Consider the following 20643-nt stretch of genomic DNA (forward strand, 5'->3'; position numbering starts at 1 on the left):
ACCATGTGGCCCGTGAAGCCAAAAATATTAACTCTCCAGCCCTTTACAGAAAAAAAAAAATGGCTGAACCCTGAGCCAAAGGCATTTTTGTTCAAAACAACATAAGTAGGATTTTCTAATTCAAGGTACACTGCTTTTAAGCAATTCTAAAGAAACTACCAAGATAACCATGACCCTTCCTCCTTGGTTTCAAAGACCAAAGCTGAGCCTCTAGTAACTGGGCAGAGAAAAGCACTGCAGCCCTCACTCATCACAGCCGTGACAGCCATCCCCAGAACTTCCTCGAGACGGTAATGACAACCCTCTCGGTTTTCTATGACCATGAACGAACTGGTCTTCCTCACCGTCTTCCTGAAACAGAGATATTGTCAGTCACTGTTAGGACTAATATTCTTCTCTTTGTGTCGGTGTGTGTGTGCACACGTGTGCGTGCCACACGCTTTGCTGGATTCTGGGAATATGATTTTTGTTCCCAAGATCAATAAGATTTCTCTTCTCATAAAGTGTACATTCTAACAGAGGAATAAAAAGCCCGGAAAAAAATATTTTTAAAATGACATCATTGGGTCTTCCCTGGTGGTCCAGTGGTTAAGACTCTGCATTCCCAATGCAGGGGGCCCAGGGTTCGATCCCTGGTCAGGGAGCTAAGACCCCCCATACCGCAACTAGAGAAGCCCACGCCCCACAACGAAGAACCTGAGAGCCACAGTGAAGACCCAGCGCAGCCAAAATAAATAAATAATTTTAAAAAGGACACCATTTCTGATCGTGATAGATGTAAAGAAACAAAACAGGGCTCTGGGATGGAGAGAGATTAGGAAGGAGAGAGGGGGCTCCTTTAGATTGGAGGCTCCCCCCAGAAGAGGCAGTTGTGCTGAGACCTGAATAACAGGAGCAAGCCAATTTGCACATAAATGAAAAAGGACAAGAGAAGAGCAAAGACAGAGGCAGAAGGGAGCTTGGTATGTGTGAGGAAGAAAAAGAGCACAGTATGGCTTGAATGCAAGCAGTATGAGGTGGGATTGCAGGGGGGTCAGGGCCACATCACATGCCCTGGTAAGGAGTTTGCCTTTCATCTACTGTGAAACGGGCAGCCATTGGAAGCTTTCCAGCAGAGAAGGGGCACGATCTCATTTACATCATAAAAAGATCAACTTGACAGCTATGACTAAAACTGTTGCAGGAAGGGGGACCCCTTCCAGGGCTCGAGAGCGGGCTCTTGTCTCACCCTCGGAAATGCATTGTGCGAGGAGACACACGTGCTGACAAAGCAAGAGACTTTATCGGGAAGCGGCACCTGGGCGGAGAGCAGCAGGGTAACGGAACCCAGGAGAACTGTGCTGCCACGTGGCTCACAGTCTCGGGTTTTACGGTGATGGGTTAGTTTCCGGGGCGCCTGTGGCCAGTCATCTTGCTTGGCCCATATTTGGTATCACTCAGCGTCCTCCCGGGTGGTGCACGCGTCTCTCAGCCAAGATGGATTCCAACGTGAGGGTTTCTGGGAGGTTGGCCAGACATATTATGGGCTGGCACCTCCTCCCTCCTGCTTTCAGTCCCTCCTGAATTCTCCCAGTTAGTTTTCAGTGGCAGCACCACGTTCCTTATCGGGACCTCCTGTTGTGACACAACTCATACAAGTGGTCACATCATGCCCAGCCCAGGCGGGTGGTTTCAGTCAGCGGTTCCCTGACAAAATGAATGGTGCTCGGGAGGCCATGGAAAGTGGGCAGAGGAAGAGCAAAGAGTTGGCTCTTGCGGGAACTCGGGGAGATGGACAGCAGCAGTGGAGGTGGAGGGCAGCGCTGTGCGGGGGCTATTTTGGGGATACAATCTGGTGGAGTTTTGGAAGAAGGAGATGGGGGAAAGTGGGGAGGGCAGGAATCAAGTTGCCTCCCACTAGCCTTGTGGTCGGTGGAGCAATTTTCTGAGATCCGCTCATCTGTTCATCCAACAAACGTTTATTGGGGACACACTTTGTGCAGGTACTGTTCTAGGTGCCAGGAACTGTAGCAGAGAAATAAGCAGCAGAAATCTCTACTCTGGGGACTTTCTGGTGGTCCAGTGGTTAGGACTCAGTGCTTTCACAGCTGGGGCCTGGGTTCAACACCTGGTTGGGGAACTAAGATCCCACAAGCCATGGCACATGGCCAAAAAGAAAAAATCCCTACTCTGGTGGAATTTATATTCTAACAGGGGATAGAAAATACAGAGGATTATGAGAGAAGCAAAGAATCTGGGAAGGAAGACAAGGGGAATCAGTTACCAAATCCTCTGATTCTGTCTCCTAAATACCCCTTGCAGTAGTTCAAGTTGAAAACAGGTGGCAGCTGCATGAAAGTCATATTCAGGGTGTTAAATTAATCAAACAGGAGGCTGTTAGACTGAGGTGGCCCCCATGTCCTGGCAGCCTAAGTCACCGAACCAACACCTAAGCCCGAAATGCCTCAAGGTTATTAAACTGAAACTAAGGACAACAAATCACCAACAGCCAACTAGGCTTTAAGCTGTAGCCAATCAATATGACCTCGCTTCGCTCTGCTTCCTTTCCTCTACACGTCGGTCCCTGAGCTCCTGCTGGTGACGTCACCTAAACACTCACGGTTTGGCCCATTCGAATCAAAAAACGTTCAAATCAACTCTTAAAATGTTTACTGTGCCTCAGTTTATCTTTCAACAAGTTCACTTGAAAGACACTGGTGAGGGGAAATCTTCCCGATGGGCGGAGCTGCAAGCAAGGCATCTGGACATCCACTTTGTACAGGAGAAACTGCCCAAGAAGTGAGAATACATCAGTATTTCTGGACAGTGGCCAAAGGTCTGGCCTTCAGGCAGGGGTCTGGAAAGAAAACATCTCTGGAAGACCAGAGATGAGACGGTCTGGAGCAGAGGCACGCAGACGGACACCCAGACACTCCATGGAGAGTACAGATTTTCCTATCACACATTCACACCCACCAGAAAACACTCACAGGGTAGAGGCACTGAACGACCACGTAGACAAAACGAATCTGTCCGTTGACACTATCAGCCTTTGTCACTGGCCACCCAGAACTTACACAGAAGGCTTGTGAAAGAAGCCACAGCGGCAGAGATGAAGGCCACATGTGGGCCCAACACTGCGGACCCCTACTTACCAAGATGGATCTAGCTACCGCTGCCTCTGCTTACTTAATACAATCCAGGTACTGCTGCCTCTGCACGTCCAACCACGCTCCAAAAGGAGGACCTGCGGTTCACCCTCGCAGGCATAGATTCCAATTTCAGGTGTGGGTTTGCCCTTTCTGCCATCGAGCCTCAGCCGGCACCACTGTCTGCAGGTCCACAGGCGTGGATTCCCTTCAACACAACTTCTGAGTGTTGGCTCAAAAATTCAGGAGCTTCCCGGGAGAAATCTGAACCTGGCCCCCACAAACGGAAGACAAGGAGGGACCAAAGAAAGAGGCAGGTAGGTGGCAGGTGTAATAAGCAAGGGAACTTACACAGGAGGCTTGTCTTGGGCGCCAGAAGAGGAGGAGACCTCTCCACCCACCAAATCTTAAAGTTTATACAGAGAACTTCACTGGGTTCAGTCATGTGTTCAGTCCAGATGGTCTCAACACCACACCGCTCTCTCAAGGCTGCGTCCTTGCAAACAACTCCCACTGTGGGAATGGTGGGCGGAAGGTACGTTTCAAGGACAGGGGAGGGGTTGTGAAGCCTCCTATTGCCCGGGGCCAGCTCCAGGGTCAACCAGCGGTCGCAAGAGGTCGCATCCTCTCAACGACCTCCCCCGCACACTCCAGCCCTCCTGGTTCCTTGACTCCTACAGTCTCTCGCGCCCCCCCAGCCCCTCCACAATGGCTCTGAGAGGTCCGCGAGCAGTTTCACTAGCATCGAGATGGCCTGTTTGGCAGCTGTCTGGCTACACTGTAGCAACACAGGCACAGGCAAGAGAAAACACAGATCAACATAATGACTCCCAAAATAAGTAGCAACTTTTCCCACCAAGAGCCCCATGATCCAAACCACTGATTCACTAAATGTCCCAGGCTGGGGACAGTGGATCACTCAGGGTGCTCGCTTGAGTCCCCATGTGCTTTAATAAAGAAGACACATTAACAGACCATCAGGTGTGAACACACAGCACTCTGTCTGGATAACACACAGCGGCCTCCTTGTGAGGCAGTGGTAATGTCCGACCGAGGCCATTTTATTCTGGAGGACGGCTTTTCTCACTAGAGACAGTTCAGGGTCCGGTAGGGGCGGGCTTTGCCAGCTATCATTTAAGGCTTGCTGGGTGAATGTGGTGAGGGCTTGTGTGTGAGCTAGAATAACCTCCAGGCCAATGGAGGAATGAAGATGGCGGCCACATGTTGGTACCAGTGGAAAAGAGAACGGGCCTGCCTGGCCTCCAGGAGAGGGAGGTGGGCAGCTTTAGGACCTTGACCCAGTTGTGCTGGCCATACATGTTGACCGGGAAGGCAGCAGTGTCAGGAGTGAGGGATGGACCGCAGGTGGGCTATGTCAAAGCAGGACCCAGACCCCCCCCCTGCTTCCCTCTCTCAATGGTGCACGCTCCAATCCGGGCACAGCTGGCAGCAGGACAACGGGGTCCTGGTGGAGACGCCCTCCCGCAGGGGCAGGGAGCAACTCTCCTCTCCTGGTGGGACGTCCCACTGCAAATTCCAGCACACGATGCCCGTCCCGGGCTTGAAGGGGCCGGGTGTTCTCAGCAGCACACCACGTTGATCCGTGGTGTCAGGGCACTGCTACCCCCTGACCCTTCCATACTTTATGGTGTTGCGGGTCTCGGCAGGGGGCCCCGGACTGGCACATGGGGCCACAGTCCCTACTGGTTGATAACTCAAATGTATAAAGTCTGGGACAGTGGCTTAGTCCACCCAGCCAAGGTGGTTTGACCTGTTAGTGATTTAATCTGCTGCTTGCAGGTTACAGGGGAGATGAACCCTCTATTCAACGTCATGTTCCTCTGCCTAGTCTTGCAGAGCATGGCCCTTGAAATGGGATCTCCGATCACTATTTGACAAGGGTATCACTACAGGGCACTCAGCTTCTCTAATCACCTAAGGGTGGCAGCCCCTGGCTCGTGCAGCTGCAGGGGAAAGCTTGGGTTAGGCCAGATGCAGTGTCCACAGGAACCAAGGCATATTTAGAACCCTCTCTGAGGGAAGGGGCCAATACAATCAATTTGCCAACCCCTCGCTGGCAGGGAACTCCAGGAGGTGGTCCCAGACTCCTCTGGTAGTTGCCCTGGGCACCGTTTAGAACACACAGGACACACTGTTGCTGCATGAACCAACTCACTGTATTTCAAGGGCAATCCAGGGTCGTGGCAATATGCCATCCCACCCTGGTGCTACGGTGGCTGCCCTTCCTATGCACCCCATCTACTGATGAATCTACTGAAGGGTCAGTTACCAGGGCTGGTACCCAAGCTAGGGCATCAGCCTCCTGATGGCCAGGGGGTGTCAGCGCCTCATGAGCCGGGAGGTGGAAGCCAGTGAGGACGGCCTCAGCCTCTTGCAGGTGAACCGAAACGTCTCTCCACACATCCTGCCCCAGCGAGGGTTTATTCATGAACATCCACCTCCCGACTCCCCGCTGTTCAAACCACAGGGTTAATCCCTTTAGATCAGCCCAACTGTCATGGCAAAGGGTTAACGGCCAAGGCTCATGAGTGGTCGCCAGCCAAATGCTGAGTTCAAACCCCTGGCTGCTGCAATTCATTCCTGTTACAAGATGAACAGATTCTTGTTGAACTTACGCAAATAACTATATTGCCATGAAACTAAGAATGCTCATTCTAAGACTTTCTGAATTCTGCAGGGGTCAGGTAGGGAGGAAAAGGTGAATGTTTCCTCTTTGTTCACAATGGTATATGTTAGCAAATTGCTGACAGCTTAAGAGAAAAGAAAATTGTTTTTCTTAAACCCGGGAAAACAAAACATAAAAGGATCAACAATGTTTCCAATTTAAAAAATCATAAAAATGATAGTCATCCTCATCAGTTTTTCCATTAGAGTTCTGCAAATTCTTACTCAGTTTAGTAGCGTGATCTTAGTTATCAGAAAGCTATATTCTTCCACAAATCTTGAAGATGAAGCACTCTTACAGGAACACTTTTGCAAAAGCATCAGAGCATGACAAAAGTCTGTAAATGACAGAAGACTTTAAAATGGCCAAGGTTAAAGATCTGATGAGAGCTCATTATAATGCAATTGGCAAGGAAATGTGGTTATTGCCGTGATATACATCCTCCTGATGACCTCCCCTGACACCGAGCGGGGGACCTACTTCACAGCAAAGATGGGCCGTGGGCATAGGCCAATGACACGGGGTCCCCGGGTTGTATGACACATCATACCATGCAGAAGCAGCCGGCCTCCTAGAAGGATGAACTGCCTTCCAAAGGCACCCCTGAATGACCAGCTGAGAGGCAACCTCCTGAATGGGTGCAATGCCATCCTGGGGATGCAGTATGTGCTTAAGCCAAAGACTTCTGTACGGGGCTAAGTCCCCAGTAAGAACAACACACAGGTCCAGAAACAAAGCGGGCTGGGGAACAGGGGTGGCCCCACTTACCATCACTCCCAGTGATCCAATCACAGCGAGGAATTTCATGCTTTCCAGCCTTGCCACTCTGAGCTCTGCAGCGTTAAAAGTTCTGATCTCCAGAGGGTATGCACACTCTTGCCAGGGGCCACAGCAAGTGTCTCATTACAGCCAGGACACTTTGGCCTCCCTGTGCCCAGGGACCAGAAAGTCAGCATGCTGGCTGTGGAATCTGACCCTGACCAGCCAGGGAAGGTAGCAGGCGTATGGAATCCCGGTGGTCTGCTTGGGTGCCTCCTGGTATCCGCTGGCTTCCTGATCCCAGTGCCTAGGACACAGCTCCAACTGCTGTCCGAAAAGAGCGTGGTATGATTGCCAAGGGCTCAGCCTTTCAGGACTAAAGGTTTTGAGCCACACCACCAGGGAAGCCGCCAAAGCCTGCCAAGATAATCACTGAAGGTGAGGGGAATTTGGAAAGAACAGTGGCTTAGGGAGAGGATGGGTACCAACCAGTATGCACCTGAAACCAATGCAGGATCAGGGGCTACTGCTTGTCCCACTAACTTCCCTCTTCTAAATTCTCCCTCAGAAAGAGAGGCCCACAGAACTCACAGAGGACCTGCCCCCTGAACTTGCTTGCAGAAGTAGATCACTGTGGTACAAGGGGTGCAGCACACTGGCCACGAAAAACGCACAGCTCAGGTCTCCGGCCGTGCCCTGGTAGCACTGCCGCCGACCACAGTGGGGGCACTGATGCAGGCCCACCCCTGAGGGTCCTGGAACTCCTTCAACATGAGATTCTCGGTCGATTTGGCCCGTCGGCCTGGCCAAAACTCTCTTAGAATGGGACTTCCATCTGAAACCTTTCTAGTCCACCCCCTTTCATCCCTGCGCCCCCCTCCTGACGGGTGTCAGACTCTCATCACGGTCGGAGGGGCTCCCTGCCTTCTCTTGTTCCCTCTCCCCTCATCCTTCACAGGCCTTTCCCCCCGAAGACTTGCACAGGAAATCCTCTCCTGGTGTCTGCTTCTCAGGGGACCTGAATTAAAACTAAAGCTAACTGTTATTACTTTTATTACCCTAAGTTGTCTACTTTTTTCCTTAAACATAGAGACCCAGGGGGAGAGGAGGGTCTTTGGGTCCAAAAATAGTCATATCCTCTTGGCACTAGACCACAGGAAAAAACTGTCAAATTTCTACCAGTTCAATATTCTCAGTAATGTGTGTATATATAGACGTACACACGTCTATCTATATACATCACATACACATATATACACAGTTGCGCCTAGAACAACGTGGGTATGGGGTTGCTGACCCCCCTTCCCTAGTGTGCAGTCAGAAGTCTCTGTATAACTTTACAGTTGGCCCTCTGTATCGCTCGCTCTGCATCTGTGGATTCCACCAACCTGTGGACTGTGTAGTACTGTAGTATGGACTATGGAAAAAAATCCTTGCACAAGTAATCCAGGGATCAGTTCAAACCCATGTTGTTCAAGGGTCAACCGTATATCCTTTATACAACTGTACCCTTGTAGATTTGTGATTTTCAAAGGAAGGATTCTTCACTTCAGAAGCTATCAGTTTTAGAAGAAATTTTAAATCCTTGTCTTCCGTGCAAAAGGCAATACCTATCCATCTAAAAAATAAGAGTGAGATTAAGTAAAATGCTATAAAATAAGCTGAGTAGGGATTAGGGAAAGATTAAAAGCCAAAAGTATCTGTATCTATTAAAGAATTTTTAAAAATCAGTAATAAAAGAGGAAAGAGTTACTGATACACTCAATAATATGGATAAATCTCAAAAAAATTGAGAGAAAGAAGCCAGGAACCAAGGGGTATTCTGTATGACTCCACTTATATAAAACTCTAGAAAAGGCAAATCTTAGCTATAGTGACAGAAAGTTCTTCTGCAGCTGGGGAGATTGACTGCAAAGGGGCACAAGGAAATTTCTGCAGAGATGGAAATGCTCTATATTCTGATTGAGGTAGTAGTTCCTCGAGTGTGTGTCACACCTTTATTAAAACTCATTTAACCATACACTTGAAATGGGTGCAATTTACTGCATGTAAATTATGCCTTAGTAAAACTGACTAAAAAAAATGAACGTGATTTTCAACTTTAAAATAACCTTGGGTCAAAATATCCTGCTCCATCCAGGCCACCATCTTTTCTTACCTGGATTTTGCTCTCCCCTTCTGATTGGATTCCCTTATAGGAATCCTGCTTCCCTCCAATCTGTTCTTTGCTCTGCAGCCGGAGTCATGTTTCTAAAAGGAAATGTGATTATGTTACTCCCAACAACTCCCATTCTTCACATGTATCGGTCAGGGTTCAATCAGAGAGAGAACCGCTAAGAGAGATACAGATGTAGATACTTATTACAGGGATCTGACCTACACAGTTACAAGAACCGGCTAAACAGTCTCTGTAGGGCTGCTAGGTCCACCTATTCTCTTCCGCTGCTGGAGACTCAAGTCCGCCGGGCAGGCGACTGGGAAGGGAAGATGGATGTAAAGTTCCAACAACCAGCTGGCACGCACAGCCACAAGAATGAACCTCACCCTGTCAGTTCTTGCTTCCTCTGACCTTGGCGTCATGGGGTGGAAGCTGGGCCATTCGTGAAGCTAAATGCATGTGGCCCAGGAGTCAGGGAAATTGAGGGAGGATCCAGGGGCGGGTGGAGCAGTTACGGGCTCAGCCACTGCCTCACCTCAAGAAGTCAGCCAGCAAAGCCACAACACACGTGAGCTACAAAATGGTTGCTGCTTCATGTCGCCCTGCATATCTCCTACAAGACTCTCTCGTGGCCAGCCCTAACCAAAAAACATACGGTAGAGCGAATTCTGGGAAAGGCGGCTCAGCCTAGCCAACTTGACACGTTACAAAACCATCGTTAACACACCAAACCTTAGATGGCTTCCATTACTCTCACTGCCTTAACAGAACTTATAAGGTTCTTTGTGACCTGATTTCCACCAGGTCTTCTGGCTTTATCTCCTACTCCCATCTCAGGCTGTAAGTATTGAAATATTTACATTTGGTCCTGAGGTTTTCTCTAAATTTCCTAGCCGTTCCACACTATGCCTCCTGGCTGGAATACTCTTCCTTCCTTCCCCTGTAACCTGACTGAGACCTTTTCACCCTTAGGAAGCCTGTCCTGACATATCACTTTATTGCTGGTGGCCAGTACAAAACCAGGTCCACAGCTGGCACCCAATAAATTTCAACGGAACAAACCATACGCCCACGAGAATTAAGACTGATTACCACTGAATGAACATGACTGGAGACTTACGTATATAGGGGATAAAGTGCTGCAGCAAAGGTAATACAAGCAGCCCATTAACACATGCGGAAGGCTGTTCCCTTCTCACTTTTGTGCCCCCTCCCCAAGAAACAGGGGGAAATGTCTAGAGGCATTTTTAATTGTCACCACTGGGGAAGGAGGTGCTCCCAGAATCTAGCAGGTAGAGACTAGGATGCTGTAAAGCATTCCACGATGTATACGACAGCTCCCCTCTCCCCAACGAAGAATTACCTTGCACAAAACGTCAGCAGTGCCAAGGCTGAGAAACCCTGACAAAGATAACGCATATCTGGATACTGATATATAAAAACATGCATTTACATAAACATATTATTTCTCAACTTAATGCAGTTTATAACAGGTAAAAAAATCAATATTTAATGACAGATGATTTGTCCTACATGCCAGCAATACAAAGTGTTGCATTTGTACCACCAAAACCAAAGGAATTGGTGAGTCCAATACATCTTTTCTCAGTTTTCCATTCCTGTGCCTTGAGTGGAACATAATTGAGATCAAATTCTGGTTCTGTACAGTCCAGGTTTAAAGTAGGTGGCAGTTTTCGATGATAACAAGCCAGGGAGGTAAAAGCTGCCTCAGCGGCCCCGGCAGCCCCCAGCAGGTGTCCCGTGGCTGCCTTGGTGGAGGAAACCGCAAGGGCGTGGGCGTGCTCTTTGAAAAGACGTTTGATGGCTTTGTTTTCAGCAGCGTCTCCCAACGGTGTGGAAGTAGCATGTGCGTTGATGTAGGATATCTCTTCAGGCTGTACACCTGCATCTTTTAGAGCAGCAGCCATGCATCTAATAAAATGAGAAAAGCAACTGAACTTATCGGAACGACATCTAATTTTAGCAAGGTATTCATTGTCTGTATGGCTTACGAAAAAGAAATATCCAAGTACACTGGATGAAAAGAACCCTTTATGCTCTAATGACAGAACAGCATCTTGGATTACCGTGTGAGTTGGAATGCGGTCTGCATGGGAATAACAAGGCACCCCCAGTACCCTGGACTGATTCATCACCATGACATAAACATACAAACCTATGGATTTTACAATCTCTAATAAAACGTATTTCCATTTTATTTGAATCGTCCTTTCTTCCTTGAGGAAAAAGCCACATAGACTCAGGCCTAGAATAATTTCTCTTCTAGGAATTTCTTACCAGTGGGGTGTGTTGTAGAGTTAAAACGTGGAGAAAAAAATTTATAACTATGCTTTAATGTTTTCTTTCACAGTTAAATGTAAAACTTGGAATATGTCCCAATAATCTAAAAAATGTCTGTCCTATTACTTTAAGGCTCAAACACCCTTTCAAAAATTGTCTATTCAGGATATGAGAATTCTAAATAAATGAAGAAATACAAAGCCAAACCCCAAGAGAAACAAATCCAAAAATAAAACACTTCTCTGGGAAAACCTCTGAAAATCTCATGGATGTTAACACCCTTTTTTTCAGTTGTTGATCTCTGGGCTGCATACATTTCCTTAAGAGGCAGCTCAGAGTATAATCTGAAGCGTGCTGGAAGGTTTCACCTAAACATAACTATCTCCTCATCTAGCTGACTACTAGGCTTGACATTTCCAGCACTAGCAACTACTCACTAAAACTCAGAAATATAATTCAGGGGTCGGTGAACTATGACCCTGGCCAGATGCTGCTTTTGTAAACACAGCTGGCCCCTGAACAAACTGGGGGTTAGGGGTGCTGACCCGTCACACAGCGGAAAATGCCCCTATAACTTTACCGTTGGCCATCCATTCCCCCAATTCCACATCCGCAGATTCAACCGACCGCGGATCCTGTAGCGCTGTAGTATGTACTTAGCGAAAAAGACCCGCATGTAAGTGGAACCGTGTAGTTCAAACCCGTGTTGTTCAAGGGTCAACTGTAGTTTCATCGGAACACACCCATTCATTTTCGTACTGTCCATGGCTACTCTCAGTTACAAAGCAGAGTCTGAGTAGCTGTGACAGAGACCCTCGTAGCTGGGATAATATTTTTGGCCCACAAAGCCAAAAATATTATTTGTTCCTTTACAGAAAAGGCTTGCCAACCCCCGGCTAATTTAACTGGTTAAAACGTAATATGATCTAAGCAGGCTAACCTATGAACAAACATACTGACACATAATGTTAGTGTCAGAGGGGTCTTTTGTTCTGTGGGTTTTTTAACTTAACTCACTACCTCTTTCACAATAAAAGCACCTTGCTTTTCCAAGTGCAGTCCTCAGACCAGCAGCATCAGCACCACCTAGGAGCTGGTTAGAAACGCAGCATCTCGAGCACCACCCTAGACCTACGGAGTCAGAATCTGCATTTTAATAAGATCCCTGGGTGATGAGAAGTCGCAGCAGAACCCTGCTGAAATGGAGCAGAGACCAGGTACACGTAGGACAAAGCGCTAACTGTACTGTCCAGGTGTGATGGAGGGCTGCAGAAGGGAGCCTGCTGACCCTGACGGCTGTTAAGCACAACTGAAGGGATGAAAATGTGGCAAAGTCACACACAGCCTTCTTCACAACGTTACTGGCCTTCGCTAAAAATCCAGATTTTGTAAGGATATTCACATGTTTTCAAATATTTCAAACGTGGTAAAGCAAAGAATTCAAAAACACTAGTTAGTCTAAAATGGGAACACAACAGAGATACAGTACACCAAGGCCAGATACTACAGTTCCCCTAAGCTGAGACTCCAATAAAGAGTCTTACCTGAAGAAATGTGAACAAACAACCACTCTTTACCTTAAGGCACCTTCTCCTCCAGGATCAGGGGCGGTTATGTGACTGGCATCACCTGAGAGTCCGTAGCCCAAAATCTCTGCATAGATCCGAGCCCCTCTTTGAACAGCATGCTCGTGTTCTTCTAGCACCAGCACAGCTGCACCTTCTCCCATCACAAAACCATCTCTCTTGGGATGGAATGGCCGACATGCCGACTTCGGATCAGAGTTTGTGCTCAAAGCCCGGGCTCTGGAAAACGCAGCCAGCGACAAAGGGCTGATGCAAGCGTCGGCACCTCCAGTCACCATCACATCAGCATCGCCGTGGGCTATGAACCTCAGAGAGTCTCCCACAGCATGAGCTCCCGTGGTACAGGCCGTGGACACTGCATGATTGGGGCCCTTGAGTTTATAGCGAATGCTGACCTGGCCTGAGGCCATACTGATCAGAATCTTAGGGACAAAGAATGGGCTGACTTTACTGTAACCTTTCGTCTGAAACATCAACGCGGTTTCAGAAATCTCTTCAAGGGGAACCATTCCCATGCCAATTGCAACACCAGTAGCCACTTGGTCAGCTTCTGACTGAGGATGCCAGCCGGAATCTTTCAAGGCTAACTCAGCAGCCCCAATGGCCATAACGGTGGGAGAAGACATGGACTTGATATCTGATTTGGGCACAAAGTTTTGTGCGTTGAATTGACCTTCGTCACAACCTCTTGGCACATAAGCTGCAACACTGCAAGGGACACTCTTATACTCTTCACCGACCAGTGAAACGATTCCACTCTCTCCCTGGATAAGACGATCCCACACCAGCTGAGTGCCAACACCCAGAGGAGTCACTAAGCCAATGCCTGTAACGACAACCCGCCTACGCAATCTGGGTGTTGGCACAGTTCCGAAAAACCTCCTTTCACTTATCAATCGCTGGCACAACCCTGTGTGTATTAAATGAGGGCTTGTAACTTTTAGGAAACTTTGCAAGCCGTTTGACAGCATGGTTGAGACTCGGAGGGTCAGAGACGTTCCGTAGCAGACCACGACACGCCCAGCAGGTACTGACTGTTTTTGAAATACCTTAAAGGCCTAAGAAACAACATCCAAGGTGGTTTTTCTCGGGTGCTTGGTATGAGCTGTTAAGGAGCGCAGGGAAAATAATGTTACATCACTTTTACTTATCAAACCACCTGTCTGGACTCAACCCTTTTTAGACTCGCAGTACCCTCGGACATTCCAAGATAAAGAGCTGAAAAGACGACTCATTCGATTCACAACAGAACTTCACAATGAAAAATATACACGCACTCCTGGCCGGATATAGGCTGCGAAAAGCATCCTTTTTCAGGATTACCGAGGCCTTATTACAAAAGGCACAAAACACACTTCAGGGCCTATCATTTGGGGTGGCGGTGAGAGAACTTTTTTGATCAGGGTTTCGGGGACCGCGAAGGTCAAGGGTGGGGTGGGGGGAAAGGGAAGGGGGTGTGGCCAACTCCCCGCACCAACCCAGAAACCCGAGGAAAGCGTGGCGAGAGGAAAAGACACCTGACCCGGGTCCTCCACACCCCTCTCCCCACGCAGCGCCGATCCGACTCGGAGCTGGAGGGCGGAAGGAGAAGAGGAGCGAGCACCCACTACCTGCACCCAGCCTCCGGCGGCCAGCGCAGCCGCAGTCCCACGCGCGATGCGGGCGTGCGCACGCGCACAGCACGTCCGCGTACGTCCGCGCACACACACGTCCGCGCACGTCCGCGCACACACACGTCCGAGCACACACACGTCCGCATAGGCGCGCACGCGCACGTCCGGCGTGCGCGCCCTCTGGGCCGGGCGCCCTTCCCTCGCGTCACCTTGGCGGAGGTCAGACGGTGAGGGGAGGGTCCGGGCGCCACCTCACCGACTCCAGCATAACTTGGGAACGAGCACGTAACGAGGGGAGATAGCATTTTTGCGTATCAAAAAGGGATCTCTTTTTTTTTCTTTTGCTAATAATCCCAGATATTCGCCTGTTGCGGGAAGAGGGACTCCGTCATATTCGCCTGGAATGCTAGGGAAGAATTAAAGAAGTTACCGTATCGTTACAGTGATCTCTGTATCGCCCAGAGTTGTTTATAATAGCAAAGTAGGACTCACCGCAGTTGTCTATTTTGTGATACATCTAAGTAATGTGCAAACATTTAAAATAATTTTATAAGTGAATATTTATTAATGTGGAAAGATGTTGATAATTTCGTAGAAGATCCAAGTAGTAACTTGTATTTTTCCTTTTTTTTTTAAAGGGTTTTCTTGGGGGCGGGGTCTGGTCTGGTCTGCAAGCAAGTATAATGATTGCGGTGTTTTTCCCTTATTTTATTTTTTAATTTTTAAATTTTTTTGCCCACTCCTTGTGGTGTGCAGGATCTTAGTTCCCCGACGAGGGATGGAACCCAGGCCCCATGCAGTGGAAGCGTGGAATCCTAAACACTGGACCGTCAGGGGATTCCCTTTCCCCCTTATTTTTGCTTAGCTTTATTTATCATCTTCTCTATAGTATACAAACAATGCTTTTGTAATAATAAAGTTACTTTTACTTTTTGAAACTTATTTTCAGCTCTTGGGCGGTGCTCAAAATATCACAGCCAGTGTCTAAGAATGGAGACAAGAACAGAATAGAGAAGAATGTAGACATTTATTTCTAAGTGTTCGAAAAATTCAATAACTTTTATTTGCTCAGAGCTCACTGTGAATCTATCAAGGGAAAAATAACATGAAAATATAAAAAAGCAAGAAATCAGCAAGGTAGTATTTGTTTAGATGACCATCTGTTGCTCACGTGCTGACCCAGGTGCCTTTTGTGTCCTTCTTTCTTCTGTAGATAAAGGATTGACCATATAACCTGCATCTGAACCTCTCAGCGTATTTGTTTCTTTCTGGACAGTGTGCCTCTTGATGGCTTCCAAGTAGAGTGCTTTGTCTTCTTTCCCAGCTCTAGGGAAGAATTTGGGAGAAGCTTAGCTTTTCCTAGTTAGTACTGGATTTAAATGTGTCTGGAAATAGACTTTTTCTAAAGTAGTTCCCTAGTATGACCTTGAGTCATCCTTGATCCAAGGCCTATTCAGTCACTTCTTAGGATGACCTCCTTTCAGTGACGATAGAGTTACTTTAAGAGAAATTAAAACAAACGTGGTTATAAAATACAACTAAAAGTTAAGGAGTGAGAGGTACCCAAACTTGCTCTCTCCTCTCTTCATGGCTATATAATATTTTAAAATCATAGTGCGAAAAGTCCTAAAATATTTTTTGAAGCCAAACTCATATGAAACACAGTTTTAACATGCTGTTCTTTTTTCTTTTGTAACATCACAAAATTATCTTGGATAAGAAGTGACAAGTCAATTAAAATATTGTAGAGGGAATTCTCTGGCGGACCAGTGGTTAGGACACCCCGCTTCCGCTGGTTGGGGAACTAAGATCCTGCAAGCTGTGCAGTGTGGCCAAAACATGGTAAAAAAAAATTGTAGGAAAGTAAATCCACCAAAAGTCTTTTCATTTTTATTTCTACCTCTGATCTTTCCTTTGGTCTGGAAAGGAGTGAGAGATTTTATGATATTCTAATAGCTATACTGTATGATTTAGTACCATATTCCTTGTTAAAATACCATGGTGTTTTAGCTGAAGTACCAAAATCTTCAAAAAGGCTCCACTTGCCATAGCCTCTTGTTCCGACATATGTTTGCTTAAATTTTTTGTAATGTGATTTAAAACTATCTTTCCAGATATATTTCCCATTCTCTATTAAAATAGATTTCCACCCAAGATGGCTGTTCTCTTGCACTCTACATCCTCTGCCTGACGAGTGCCTGCTTCACCTACACCCTACTCACGTGACTGACCTTCCTACAGACTTGCCCCCAGCCCCAGCTGGTGACTAATCTTTAGATCAGAACCTCTGTAATGTGAGAGTTCATCAAAGAAGCAGTGAGGGGCGTGCCTCACTGTTGGTAACCGATGAGCCAACCTGACATCAATTCTCCTGTAACTGGTAACCTCCCCCTCCCCCTGGAGCAAAGACTGCTGCCATGTCCTGCCCACCGTCTGCTGCAGACGGTGGGGTGTCACTCCACGACCTTGCTTCAGACACGTAAGATCCCCCCATCCACTAAACCACTGGTGTCTCTGTCACTGACTCTGGGCTCTTTCTTTTGTCTTGAAGCTGGGTAAGCCCAGGGCTTGCAGGCCTGTAGGGTGCAGCCCAACACCCAGCAAAAGTGATCTTATCATCTCTAGGTTGACGTCAGCTTGTCTTTTTTCATCTCTGTATCTTTGCTTGTACTTTCTTTTGTTCAACATTCATTTTCTTCCTAAGCTGTGCTAGAAGCTGGCATATGAAAATGAATAGGGTATGGTTCTTGCTTTCAGGAAGTTCATAGTCTAAGGAAACAGCCATGGAGACAAATATGTGCAAACCACTGAAACAGGTGCTGGAATAGAAGAATATGACAGAATTATAATCATACAAAGGAGACAACTGGGTCAATACTACCTTCCAAAGTCAGGAAAGCCTTCAAAAAAGTTGACCTTTGAACTGCATCTTGAAAATGAGTACATGTTTGTCTAGTAGATTTGGTGAGAAAGGGCATCCTGACAGAGTAGAACAAAGGCCTGGATACCTGATATCTTCCACAAACTGCTAGTAGTAGTTCAATGTGGCCAATGCTGGATGTGAGGTGTGGGACAAAGCAACAGTGAAAGCATGAGAGCGAAGCAGGGGCTGATCTGAAAAAGTCTTGGATGTTGTGCAGAAGACTTTGGATTTGATCCTGTAGGTCAGAAATGATATGCAGGCAGCCCTGGTCTAACATGGACTGCAACATTCTTTTATTGAATCTAAATTCCTCTAGGAAGGAAATGGTAAACTCTCTCATTCCCTTCACTGGACTCTCTGCTAGTTCTTTTGTCTTGAACAAAGCCACTTAGTACATTCAAGTTTCTTGCCTGACTCGTGACATCATTTGGCGGTAGAGTGTGTGTTGCTGAAATCTGGCCTCTACGCTGGTGCCAGATTAAATCTCGGAGACAGAGTTTTGGGTGAAGTAGAAAGAAATGGCTTAATTGCTTTGCCAGGCAAAGGGGGCCACAGTGGGCTCGTGCCCTCAAGACTGTGCGCCCCGCCCTGGAGGGGGTCGAGAGAAGTCTTACAGTGTTCAAGGAGCAGGGCGTGGTCAGCTCGTGGACATTCTGATTGGTTGGTGGTGAGGTAATGGGGAGTCGACCTCGTCAGCCTTCTGGTTCCAACCGGTCTGAGGTCTACATGCCTGTGGGCAGCAGACAGGTAACTTCCTCCACCTTGTGGGGTTTTCAGTACCTGTAAAACAGCTCAAAGGATGTGGCTCAGAATATTCTCTATAGTCCTGGAGGAAGAACTAAAGGTCCTTGACTGTTTAATGGCTAAAGTATTGTTATTTGGTCTTACTTGATTGTCTTCCTTTCTTTCTGCATTTTCTCACTTCTCTGATTATTCTTCAACTAAAGTTTTTCTACAAACAAAAGGCAGGTGTGGGATGTGGGTGGAGGTCTATTCTGGGAAGGCCTCATAGGGTCCTGCTCAGTTACATGTGGGCAAGGGGTAGCCATAGAAAACGTTTCAGCAGAAGAATAACATGATCAGATGGGTGGTTTAGAAAGCTCATCGTTGCAGCATGTGCAGGGGGATTGGGGAATGTGGGAGTGGACATGGGGAAGAGAGTTAAGACTGGTGAGGCTCTACGGAGGGGATGAATTGGGGGCTTGGGATTGACATATGTACACTACTATGTATAAAATAGATAATAATAAGAACCTACTGTATAGCACAGGGGACTCAATGCTCTGTGGTGACCTAAACGGGAAGGAAATCCAAAAAAGAGGATATATGTATACATATGGCTGATTCACTTTGCTGTACAGCAGAAACTAACACAACATTGTAAAGCAACTATGCTCCAATAAATATTAAAAAAAAAAAAAAAAAAAAAGACTGGTGAAGCCCTAAACTAAGGCAGTGGCACGGAGGAGAGAGTGCTAGGATGCTGTCCTTAATTAAGTGTGTGTTGGGGGCATTTCCTCCCACAGCTGGGAAGTCCTGCCCTTCCTCATCTCGTTAACCTCCCAATTTAAGGGGTCTTTTCAAATTCTTCTTCCATGAAACTGCAACCACAGTGGAATTTTCCTTCTTCTAAACTAATAGTTCTCCAAATTTACCGTGCACCGAAATCACCTGAAGGGCTTACCACACACATTGCTGGGCCTTATCTTTTTTTTTTTTTACACGGGCCTCTCACTGCTGTGGCCTCTCCCGTTGCGGAGCACAGGCTCCAGACGCGCATGCTCAGCGGCCATGGCTCACGGGCCCAGCCGCTCCGCAGCATGTGGGATCTTCCCGGACCGGGGCACGAACCCGCGGCCCCTGCATCGGCAGGCGGACTCTCAACCACTGCGCCACCAGGGAAGCCCTGGGCCTCATCTTTAATGGTGGGGCTTGAGAATATCCTGATAGTTCCCTGGTGATGCTGATACTGCTGGTCTCACCAGTGCTCGAACTCGATGACTCTTATGAAGGCGGGGCCTGTGCTCATCTCCTCCCCTGCTTCACAGTGTGTGGCGCACGGCCATTGGCTTCATAACTATTTGGTGAATGAATGAATTACAGAATGAATTAATAAACACATACCCTTATGCCTATACCACTTTGTGCATTTCTTACCAAATGATTTTTTCACAGTAACTCTGTTTCATCAACTGAAGGGCTATCTGTATGTAAGGTATTATTATTCATTTTGTCCTTCCTACTAGATTAAAAGTTTCTTATGTCATCCATCTCAGACTGCTTTGCATACAGCATGTGCTCAATAAATAATAGTTGCTTAATTACTTAATACAGTCACACAGTAGTGAGCTACCACATCAATTCCTGAGAGGCTTCAACCCTTCTCCTTGCCAATAACCTTTACTGAGGTCAACATTTTCTTTTTTTTTTTTTTTTAATATATTTATTTATTTTTGGCTGAGTTGGGTCTTTGTTGCTGCGCGCAGGCTTTCTCTAGTTGCGGCGAGCAGGGGCTACTCTTCTTTGAGGTGTGCAGGCTTCTCATTGTGGTGGCTTCTCTTGTTCCGGAGCACGGGCTCTAGGCATGCTGGCTTCAGTAGTTGTGGCTCACGGGCTCAGCAGTTGTGGCTTGCGGGCTCTAGAGCGCAGGCTCAGTTGTCGTGGCACACGGGCTTAGTTGCTCCGCGGCATGTGGGATCTTCCCGGCCCAGGGCTTGAACCCGTGTGCCCTGCGTTGGCAGGCAGATTCTTTACCACTGAGCCACCAGGGAAGTCCCAACATTTTCTTTTTTATGACAAAACCTATCCTGGGGAAATTTCAGTGAGTTATATCTTTATTTCATTTTAAGAATAGTGCCACCATATGTCAACTCTAAAGATGATGTTCTTAACAAAGCTGGAATCCTAAAAAGAAATTCATTATCTTGAAGCAAAAAAAAAAAAAAAAAAATCAAGTGAATGAACAGGAAGTTCAAAGCTGATTTAATACTAGAACATCCTTTTATGTGTTTGGAGCAATGGTGGGTATAAAGAGATTGACTAGCGGGCTTCCCTGGTGGTGCAGTGGTTGGGAGTCTGCCTGCCGATGCAGGGGACACGGGTTCGTGCCCCGGTCTGGGAAGATCCCACATGCCATGGGCGAGAGGCCACAGCAGTGAGAGGCCTGCGTACTGCAAAAAAAAAAGAGATTGACTAGCTTAAAACCTTTAACTTTTCTAAAGGAAACTGAAGAATCAAAATATTTTCAACTTGACTTAAGTGGAAGAAGCAGACAGGGAAAAGAATGAGCCAAGTCCCTTGTTATAATAAATTCCCTTAATAGCTTCATAGATGGTGGTATCCAAGAGAGAGAGTAGTTACTCAAAGTAAAGAGTAATTGGGGGGCTTCCCTGGTGGTGCAGTGCTTAAGAATCCACCTGCCGATGCAGGGCACACGGGTTTGAGCCCTGGTCAGGGAAGATCGCACATGCCACGGAGCAACTAAGTCCG

The 20643-nt window shown here is 47.3% G+C and overlaps 1 protein-coding gene across 1 annotated transcript; it reads right to left on the bottom strand.

The window, feature by feature from the left end:
• Nucleotides 1-10209: 10209 nt before the first annotated feature.
• OXSM (3-oxoacyl-ACP synthase, mitochondrial) lies at nt 10210-14222 on the bottom strand. Its single transcript, XM_027086487.1, has 2 exons — nt 12610-14222; nt 10210-10663 (listed from the first exon to the last, which is right to left on the bottom strand). Exons 1-2 carry the CDS (start codon nt 13587-13589, stop codon nt 10261-10263), a joined length of 1383 nt encoding a protein of 460 aa, XP_026942288.1. The 5' UTR covers nt 13590-14222; the 3' UTR covers nt 10210-10260.
• Between the last annotated feature and the right edge of the window lie 6421 nt (nt 14223-20643).

This window comes from Aethalodelphis obliquidens, unplaced genomic scaffold (assembly GCF_003676395.1).
Source record: "Aethalodelphis obliquidens isolate GAN/ISIS:26980383/991018 unplaced genomic scaffold, ASM367639v1 scaffold56, whole genome shotgun sequence".
NCBI classification, from domain to species: Eukaryota; Metazoa; Chordata; class Mammalia; order Artiodactyla; family Delphinidae; genus Aethalodelphis; species Aethalodelphis obliquidens.

Coding starts and splice junctions, on each gene's coding strand:
- OXSM (XM_027086487.1), bottom strand. CDS start 13,589: ATGCTGTCAAACGGCTTGCAAAGTTTCCTAAAAGTTACAAGCCCTCAT. Junction 10,664..12,609: donor GGAGGAGAAGGTGCCTTAAG/GTAAAGAGTGGT, acceptor TCATTTTATTAG/ATGCATGGCTGCTGCTCTAA.